The 10383-nt window shown below is 35.4% G+C and overlaps 1 protein-coding gene across 7 annotated transcripts in view; it reads right to left on the bottom strand.

The window, feature by feature from the left end:
• The window catches only part of NR2C2 (nuclear receptor subfamily 2 group C member 2), a 36598-nt gene that overhangs the window by 10034 nt on the left and 16181 nt on the right, over positions 1-10383 (bottom strand). For 5 of the 7 annotated variants that reach the window (XM_064724026.1, XM_064724030.1, XM_064724033.1 and 2 more), the window contains 7 exons: positions 9386-9479; positions 8821-8954; positions 6058-6235; positions 5665-5786; positions 5005-5144; positions 2028-2165; positions 418-523 (listed from right to left, as the gene is read on the bottom strand). In XM_064724026.1, the coding sequence (XP_064580096.1) occupies positions 418-523; positions 2028-2165; positions 5005-5144; positions 5665-5786; positions 6058-6235; positions 8821-8954; positions 9386-9479 (912 nt within the window). The remainder of the gene's footprint in view (positions 1-417; positions 524-2027; positions 2166-5004; positions 5145-5664; positions 5787-6057; positions 6236-8820; positions 8955-9385; positions 9480-10383) is intronic. The other 2 variants (XM_064724031.1, XM_064724032.1) reach the window with 2 other exon arrangements.

The raw sequence follows: 10383 nt of genomic DNA, 5'->3' as shown, positions 1-10383 counted from the left end.
GCATATGCAACTTAAAAAACATTTCAAGGATGATAATCACCTTTTAGTTGTCAAAGAGACTTTAAAATAATAACTTGAAAAAAGAAGCAGTGTGAATTAGTCAGTTGAAGCAGTTATCCCCCAAACTTCTAAAAAATAAGTCTGTTTACTTTTCGAAACATGACTATGACCATCTCAAACCCCTCAAAAGCCAAGAAAGTACTAATAAATTTAATTTACATGGAGGAAGCTAGACAGCTATTCTTGTTTCTATATATCTTTAAACAAACCTGCTTTTATGAATTGGGTTTTAGTTCTTTCTCACCAACAGTCAGAAAAAAACCCAAACCCCGGATGTCAAAACCATCAATGACATTATTTCGTACTTCTGTTAGCTGCAGCCCACAACATTACTTTGGGAACTTTAGAGATAAATACCTATAAGTATCTTCTGGATAGGTTTTTTGTACATAGTCCTGCAATTCCATCTGTGCCTTCTCCTGGAATTTTTCTATTTGGGTTGAACTGGTCAGACCAGGGTGATCTAAAGAAACAAAACATTTCTGTATGTCGATAGTTTCCCTATACATTGTGAAATAAATGTATTTATAAGACTCTCACATTTAATTTCAATGAAATATTTCTCTGGTATTGTGATGTTTAACATGCTAGCTGTATAAAGGTAAACATTTACTTCCTGGCTTCAGAATTACCTTGTTCACTTTTCTCTCTAGAGCTGTGTGTATCCATGAGAAAGTGGGCAAAGATTAAGCCTGTATGAGTGTACCAGGCAAAGACATAGAATTTGTTTTTAGCTTTGCCTGTTTAAATGGTTGCCTCTGTGATTTGTTCTAACTAGGCTGGCTAAGCAGTATCTAGGGTTATTTTCTTGATAGATCAATGTCTTAATCTTCTCAAGTCTGTCTCATGTTTTAATTCCAGCTAGCTCAGCTCCTCAGACAGCCATGTTCTCAGAGCAAAAAAAGGCAAACCCACAAAATATCACCTCTCTTAGTATGCCGAAATATCTTCACTCATGTGTCCAAACTGCTTGTCCCTTGAAATAGGAAAGAGCTACCTTGAGTTTGGATAGTTTCTTGCTTTTCCAACTCAAAACCCCTAACAAACCTAACTCTAATGGAACAATCTCCCCCAAAAAATTCAAAAGAACATTTCAGGACACCAGTATCTTCTAATTAACTTTTATTACAAAGAGAAAAATAGTTACGAATGCAAAAAAACCCCAAGCACACACACCAATAGCAATATATCCTTTTACTTTGTATTCTATTAAATACAAAGTAGTAAATACCTTTGAATTAAAGTAAATAATATGCATTTCTGAGCAAAACCTTCCCTTTTACTCAACCTGTCAGCAGTTTTAGATTAACCTTGGTGTGTCCTTGAAACATTTCCATCTTTGCTGAAAAGACTGCCACTTCTAGTTTCTTTCTCATTCCAGAAAATCTTAAGGGTCTTCTTTGAGTAAATTTTCATATTTCAGAAACTGCTTTAGCTGTCTGCTGTCATTTTTTTAGTAACAAATGGAAGACAGCCTATTTACATTCAGTTTTCGAGATTTTGTGGAAGTTTCATATACAATAGGTATTTCTGCTTATATTTCAGCTATTCCTATTATAAGCATATTAAAAATACTAAAATTGAAGCAAATTTCTTTTTGTCACTCAGAAAATGCATTTCTTCTAATCCCCCTCACCATTTACCTCGCTAATATTGCTAGCACACATTCCAGATAATTTATTACTCATAGATTCTCAGCTGAAGGTAACTTGAGAATCTAATCTTCTAGGATGGATATACAGGAAACACCTGATAGATTTGAACTGTAAATAACATGGATATGTTGCTCTGAAGTTATTTTAAGACACATATTATGATAATCATTATGAAACAATAATTTTATCTGCAACAACTCCTCCTTGAGATGAGGAGTCTCCTCTCAAGACATTAGTCTAATTTAAAAAATACTAAAGAATTTGCATATTAAGACTTATTATTTAAAAAGATATGATTACTAAATTCCTTACCAGGGCTAAAAAGGACTATAGCTTTAAGGTATGCATATTCATATCCATCAATATCAAGCTTGGCCATGCTGTTACAGAACTCCTGAAGTTTCCAGATGTGTTCCATGACTTGCTTTATTCTGTCGCCAGAAAGTTTATCTACAAAAAGATATTGCTTACTATTTCATCTGAGCTCAAGCATTTCTAATATATTAACAAATAAAGTTTTATAAACCAGGTCAGTGATATTTGCAAATCTTTTGCTGTCTTGGAACCACTTAACATATAAGGATGGCCTGAATTATTATGAAAGCAAAGTGAATTTTTAAAGTCTGAGACAGACCCAGAGCTAGCAAACAATGTTAAGAACATTCTAGCAACAGAATGTTATGCTGCCGCCAGGACAGCATAATCTGCCACACCAAACCGTTTCCAGTGAAGTACTGTTCTGAGCAGAGATTCTGAAATGATGCTGCATTATTCTAAAAATGGCTAGAGTGATTCTTGGAATGAACAGAAGCACAAAGCAAATACTAACGCGCTACCTTAATTTTAAATTCAAACATTATTGAATTAGCCTTTACAAAAGTGAATACAAGAACAGTAATGACAGTGCTACTTTCTCCTCTATGCGTACTTTTAGGAGTGAACTTTTCATTAGCTATGGTAAATAGTCTTTTTCCCATCTGATAGGGTAAATGCACTGAAATATACATACACAGATTCTTCCATCATTTGAAAGATCACATTCCTTGTATTGGGTTCATAATCTATCTTAAAATTTCAATTTAAAAGATGTATTTTATTTATAGATCTGTTACGAGTGAGTGGTATTAGCTGCTAACCTAGGAAGGGAGAGATTTCTATTTTGGTAAATAGAAATCCTTATATTGGACTCCCTATCTAAAACTAGTCAAGGAATAAAAACATTAGAGAATACATTAAGACTTTTTTAAAATACATAATTACTATTATCAAACTTCAGAAGTCAGTTTACAAGGGATAAAAACCTTTACTTGAAAAACACATTAGAAGAATTTTATTCCAGTCATAATATCCAATGCTAGTATTTCAAATAATTTTAATTTGAATATTTTATTTTTCTCTATACAGCTTACAGTGCATAGGATTGCTTAGACTCCATGTGGCTTAAACAGAATCTTTGGCATAGTTTATTATGATTTGATCTATTTTCTGGAACTGCAATAAGAAGATTAAATGAATGGAAGAACCATTTTTTTCACAGTCTTGAAATAAGAATGAAAGCATAATCTACATTTCTTAAATCATTAATTGTGATACGAATTTTTAGTTACTCGAGATGGATGAAGATAGACATAATGTAATGTTTTTATTTCTGTATTAAATGGGAAAATATGGTCCAGAAAAACTCAGGAAAAGCAATTTTAGAAAATTAGAATTCCAGAGTTTCTAAGCAGCTTCATCACTAATAAATAAAGTTCTGAAATTTCTTTACTTTGTTTTGAATTTTGAAGGTATAATACAAATGTAACATGATAACTTTGCAGAATAGATAAATAACACTAATGATCCTCCTTCATTGGCTGGTTTCAGCTAACGCAATATGAATGCAAGTACAGGTTCTAGAAAAAAAATATTTTTTTACAACATTGATGCATAAGAACAGAAGTGGAACCAGCTGTAACAGCCCTCCCACTTACTCCTCTCCACTGCTTGGAACAAAGGTGGAATACACAGTTCTGTGCATTGAGAAACAGATATAAAGCCTAACTTTGCATAGAACATCCAATATGCAAGTTTCCCTACTGATCTTTTCAACTCCAGGAAAGAAGCAGCACTCTGTTGTATTTTGGGACTGTCCAGGCTCTCTTAAATGAGAAAACAAACCAAAACAAACAAAAACCAACCAACAAAAAACCCCCCAAAACCAAAACAAGAAACAACTCTATATTCATTATGAAAGCAATTAAAGCATAATACTCATTAAAGAATCAAATTTCAGTCTAATTTACTTTATCATGATGAAGCTAATAAAGTAGATTAAAGCTTGATTGTAGAACTATAAAATATACAAAGAAGATAGCTGGAAAAATATTTAATATCCTTCAGGTCTGGAAAAACACATCTGTTTTACTCTCCTCAGTAAAAAACTATTTTCTAATTTTTTCTGTGTGCAAAATAATGACACCATAAAAAGTATTTTTTAATGGTACCAAATAGTATTCTATAACTGCTTTTAACGGACGTGTAAATTTAAAGTAGTTTTCATGTATTATGCTGTCTTTGCAGAGTTTAAAACTGGTAGCATTGTTTACTTCCTCCTTTTAAAAGTAAATATTATTTTCATTCCAATGAATCCTATTGATTGGAAGGTCTTTAAAGAATGAAAAAAAAAGCAAATATAACAGATTTTCATCCATTCAAGATACAGTCATCATTATCAACAGACCAATGTTGAATTAAAAAATAAAATTACATACATCTTGTTAAGAATGTCAAGAAATGAGGTTGCTTAATGCTTCAAGGGCACTTCAAAATACATTAATCATTATTGCATTACAGTAGTATCCAAAACCATTATACATGCAATAATATGCTTGTTGTGATAATTGGCAAACACTGTGTTTTTACACCATAAAGAGGAGAAGGAAAGTTCCTGAAGGAAAAAGTCTGGTGTGGTTTGGAAGAGGATATCATTATTCTAAGAGGAAAAAACATACATCTGGATGGGAAGAAAACCCTCTGAGCACATCCAAGGAGTATTTTAGGATGTACTTTCTCTGTAATATCAGTCAGGCATAGAAGACCGCCTTGCCTCTATGGACACTTCTATCCCACAGATATCTCTGTGAGGACAGTGCAACAAAATTGTCAATCACCAGGGGAAAGATAATTATGCAGGAGAAAGCTTCACCTTCTCCTGGTTCCTGGTGAACAATTTAGCCACAGATGGGGAAACACCTTTGGCCAAAGTTATCCAAACATCCCTGTATTGTTAGCAGCACTGGTAACATACCTTCTTGTATGCTGTTCTGGAGGTGGTTGACAATTGCTCCCAGGATAGTGGACAGACTCATCACCTGTGCACACTGTGCCAGCCCTAAGGTAAACAGTTCATTCCAGCAGGCACGCACAAGGCTCGTATTACAGTCCTGCCTGTAAACAGCAGAAAATCAAACAACACTAGGTAGTTTGCATATCAGCTTGGTATTGCCCTATGTATAATTATGTTATGTATAACAATTCATAATAAGGATTAATCTGTTGCAAAACTTTTTGGTAACAGGCATATATTAGCATATTACAAGTATTTCAAGAAGCAAAAAGAAATTATATAGACTATGAAACCATTTTGGGTTATCTGTGAAATGGTGCTCATCAGTTCTTTACTAAGGTATCAAGCAAGCATTTCATTTCTACAAATTAATGCTTGCTTTTGATTTGGCTTTAGTTTATGTAACCACAGTAACATCAGATATTGTAGTTACCCTCCCTTCTGCCATCTTCTATTTTATTCTTCAAAACAGGGAATATTGCATAGTCTTCACACATTTTAAAATATTAATTAAAAATTAAAAAATATTGTAACTAAAAAGTTCAAAATATCTGGAAGCATTCAGATGAGTGCTTAAATTCATTCAAAAGCAAACCATTCAAACGGAGTATGTCCATTTACCCAAGAGCTTGAAACGCAGGTATGGACCTAGCCCAGTGCATAGAGAGGAAAAGGAGTCGTGATGCTGACTCACAGATGTAGTGTACATTAAGGTACTCTGGCATCGGACTGGGCATTGTCAGCTGCAAAAAATAAAAGTACAGTACAACACATATAGTTCAGACACAAACTAGTTTTTATCATTGGTGAAATAACCAGCAAAAACATTCAAAGTACTCTCATAGTCCAACACAATCAACAGTGTGACAAGAAGTTGTCAAAGGAAAATTGTATTAAATAACTCATTACTACTGGCAAGGAATGCAAATTAGGAATATGAGACAAGAAATTATGTAGGAGCTCATACATCTTAAGCATTAGTTTGTTTAGTCAGACATTTAAAGAAGCACCTACCTTAAATGTGACATGTGTATCTGTAAGTAGGGGTCCTTCCACTTCAATAATTGGTGTTGACTGATCTCTACTGATTACATGAATATTCCCTCCTCCTGTAGGATCCATCCCATCTGCCAAGTTATGAGCTGTTGTACCATCTGTGGTATTAAGTGCTTTAGCCAAAGTATCAAATGCCCTAAAATATAAGTAAACAATGAAAGAGTGCTTCCTTAGATCTTAAAAATTTCACAGTGCTCAAATTAAATGCTATAAAATATTTCCACTTTGAGGCAACATACACAAGAACTCTTTAGGATGACAGAAGGTCAGACGTTTCATTACAATTTGGTCACTCTGTACTCTTTGAGCATTAATAAAACAAACAGATGTGGCCACATACTGCTGGTAAAAGATCTCCTCTGTAAGGGAAGGATTTCATACTGTAAATCCTGCTCTGACAGTTTTATCCTAGTTTTGTACTAGTAAAGGGGCCTTGTGCTGTACTGGTTGTGGCTGGGATAGACTTAATTTTCTTCACTGTAGCTAGTATGGGGCTATATTTTGGATTTGTATTGAAAACAATGTTGATAATACAGAGATGTTTTTGTTATGCATAGCAATGCTTGTGCTGTGTAAAGGCACACAGCTGGGTGTGCATAAGAAGTTTGGATCTGACACATCCAGCACAGTTGACCCCAGCTGATACAAGGATTATTCCATACTTTGTGATGTCACACTTATAAAAAGAAGGGAGGAGAAAGAGGAAGTGGGGGGATCTGAAGTGGTAGTATTTGTCTTTGGAAGTAACTGTTGAACGTGCCGGAGCCCTGCTGTCCTGGAGGTTGCTGAATCCCTGACTGCCCATGGAAGGTAGTGAATTAATTTCTTTACATTGCTTGTGTGTGTGGCTGTCGCTTCACCTATTAAACTGTTTTTATCTCAACCCACAAGTTTTCTCACTTTTGCCCTTCTGATTCTATCACCAGTCCCACTGGACTGAGGGAGCAGCTGTGTGAGGCTTAGTTGTCTGCTGGGCATAAATCTCAACAGTCCTCTTGCACTTAGCATTTACTATTCCCCCTTCTCACAGATTCGGTGAGGATTACAGACCAGATGTATTCTGAAGAACAAAGTCCCTCTCCTTGTCCCCATCCTTGATCTCCGGCTTTTTGGAACAATGGAGAACAGTGTGGTTTTCTTCTAGACAATATGCCTGAATTTCCTTTCCCTTAAGATGAAATATAGGCAGGCATCCTGATCTCCCAGTATGCATAGAGCCTTAAAAGCCTTATGACAGTAACACAAGAGAGACTGGTCCCTGCTCTTCTTTATACTCAAGCTGTTGCTGGATCATTACCCGAAGAGATCACGGTAAATTCTCTTTGGATTAACAGAGCTTAAATGTAAAGAAGAATTTTGTGTTCCAATTTCATACCAGTGGACATTGTTATGGTATTGTGCTTCTTTGCCATTTTTTGTCAAGATGTTTTTTTGGGAGAGGTATTTTAATAATATTTTTTTTCTGCTTTAAAGAAGGAGTAAGAGGTTGACATAAGCTGACATTGCAGTGTCAAGTATTTTAAAATATTAATTCACTTCACTTGAAGAGTTCAAATGAAAGACTTAGCAGTCTTATTTAATAGAAATAAAGGAGCATTTTCCCTCTCTGGGTACAGTATCTTGTTTCTCTCATGTGTGGAACTATCCTTTATACTTCCTTTAAACCCAGTCAGCCCAGATGGACATTAATTAATGTCCTTCTCGCTCTCGCGCTTTCTCTCTCTCTCCTCAGAGAGGTGTTTTCCAGTCAGTGTAGTGGGCAGACTGGTCTGGTATTTCTTTACTGTCGGGGGCTTTTCTGTGTAAATCATTTTTCTTATACCTTTTGTTATTAATGTTGTGGCTATTACTGTTTCATTTTGCTGTTACTGTTTGTTTGCTAGTCTCATTGCTGTTCCCAGTAAACTGTTCCTATTTCAACCTGTGATCTCTGCCTTTTGTGCCTCTGACTGGAGACGGAGGGGGAGCAAGTAGCAGCATAGGTTAAGTATGAACATTAAATTGGAGAATACCATTCTTAAACCACGACAATTAAGCTCCTCCTAAAAATCTTCTTTTTGAGAAACAGTGGACAATTTTGAGTCCAAGTATGTTGTCTTATTAACCTATACTGCTAAATTCAACCAATCTGCTTCCCCACACAAAAAACGCAACCAAAAACATCCAACAAAAAAATCCCAGCCTTGCAAATCTCAAGCTGTGCTGGAAATTTTAATATTCCATGCTCCTTTTTCATATATTTTTCATTAAGAAAAGAAAGACTTCAAACTCTTTCTAAATGTACATTACCAGGAGATTTTATGGCAGCACAATCTCAAAAATAAATCTGCTGTAATACAGACTCTTAAAGAGCAGGGCTTAGGGCACAAGCATTGCACAGGAGAAGCTTACATAAAATACATCTGTGAAATAAAATGGCACTGAAATGTTGCTATTCTCAGAGTCTTTCAAGGTCACAAACTAGTAATTGTTAATTTTTCTGAGAACCAAATCTGGTCTAGCTTTAGAACACTACACTTGTTACACAGGACACAGTTCTTCACAAGAGGGCAAGAGCCAAAACTGATTTCTAAAGAGCTGGTATTTTGTTTCAAAGTAGGGGCAGTCTGGCAATCTATACTGTGTCTCATGCAACAATGGCAAATTAATTTAATGAATGAGTACAAGGATACACCACGTAGAACACAAATTACTAAATAAGGTGTAAATATAAAGGCATACCGTGTAATCTCACTTGCAGATTGCTCTTCTTGTTGAACTTCAGAAGTATCTCCATTATTTAGTGACTCACTGAGATTAGCAAGAGATGTTACAACATTTGCTAGTGTTCCTAAGGCACCCTGGCTTGTTTCAGCCTAAAAAGGAAGCACTGTATTAGTAAATCAAAATTATAGTTAATATGTATAATTTCCCCCTCATTTTCAATCTTTTTGTTCCTTTTCCCCTATGCACCTTTTCCTTCTTCCTGAATGCCAGGAAGAACAATGGTTCACAATTATCTTTAAATAGGATTTAAAGATAATTATCAATCCTAGTCACAGATGAGACATCATATTGAGAACTAACTGTAGGTGACCTTTTGCAGAAATATGCTTGCCAAAAGAAACCACAATCCTATTGATCAATTGATTATATCCATTCATACAGTTCTTCACACTTATCACAACCTTATCTTTTCAAGAGCAACAACTATTTGAGACTATGTGCAACAACTGTTTGAGACTAACAGATAAAGTAATCTGAACAAATTAATAGATATCTCAGAACTGAAGAGAGACAGTAATACCTTGGAATCAGCAGCTAGGAGGACTGTACCATCATCCCTGATCAAAGGCTGCTGAATATTCACGAGCATTCCTGGATCAAGAAGACTGGCTGACCTGTTCAAAAGCATAAGGCATCTGATGATCAATAGTATTTTCCATTAATCAGAAGCATGTGTAACAACTCATGAGATCATAAAAGGAATTACCAGTTTTTAAATAAACAATTTAGTGAAGCTTACAGTTTATTTAACAGGACTTAAGTCTTTCTGAAACAGTTCCCAAAAAGTAGCTTGAAAGACAGAAAGACTGAAAGATCTTATAATTTCCAGTACAAAACCAACAACAAGAACTTCCCAAATGCATATCTTCTCATTTGCTTTTTGTTCTGGTTTGGTCTGCTTTAAGGAAAGATGTTGTCGTCTCATGCTCTCAGAAGTCACCTGGTAGCTTTAGTTTTATATTAGACTTAGGAGGAAGGCATAACTCTGTATTCCAAGCAAGACACTGGCCAGCACTAAATAAAAGTCATAGAAATATTTTTTATATTCCAAAATATAGTCAGAAACAGTCACGTAATCAAAGCCTGCATAAAATCTCTGCTGCCTTTACTTCCGCTGTTTTTTGATCAAATATCCTCCCCCTCTCCTGTATCTAATTTAGGGAGACAGTGGAAAGTCTTTACAGTCAGCAAGAAGTTTACTTATGTGATGCTCCAAGTGTCTGTAACATGACAGCAATGCACACAACACAGGTGCAAGGCTGCAGGACATTACAGTACAAGGGGTCCTACACTAACAGCTATCACTGTGAACAAGCACAGGCAGCAAATTATCATGCATTATGCAAATCTACATCCTACATAAATAACAGAGTGGTTCTTAATGACTGTAGTAGTGTTTATAGGTCTGTAATGGATCTGTAGCTCAAGGAAATTTTTAAGAAGCAAATGTCTCTGTGAGTACTTCTTTCAAACAAGAACACTGAAAAACAATTCTCCAAGAAACCTGCAGCCCAGACT

This window comes from Zonotrichia leucophrys, chromosome 12, assembly GCF_028769735.1.
Source record: "Zonotrichia leucophrys gambelii isolate GWCS_2022_RI chromosome 12, RI_Zleu_2.0, whole genome shotgun sequence".
Lineage (NCBI taxonomy): Eukaryota > Metazoa > Chordata > Aves > Passeriformes > Passerellidae > Zonotrichia > Zonotrichia leucophrys.
Note: the sequence above shows the minus strand (reverse complement) of the source record. Positions and strands in the feature narration are given on the sequence as shown.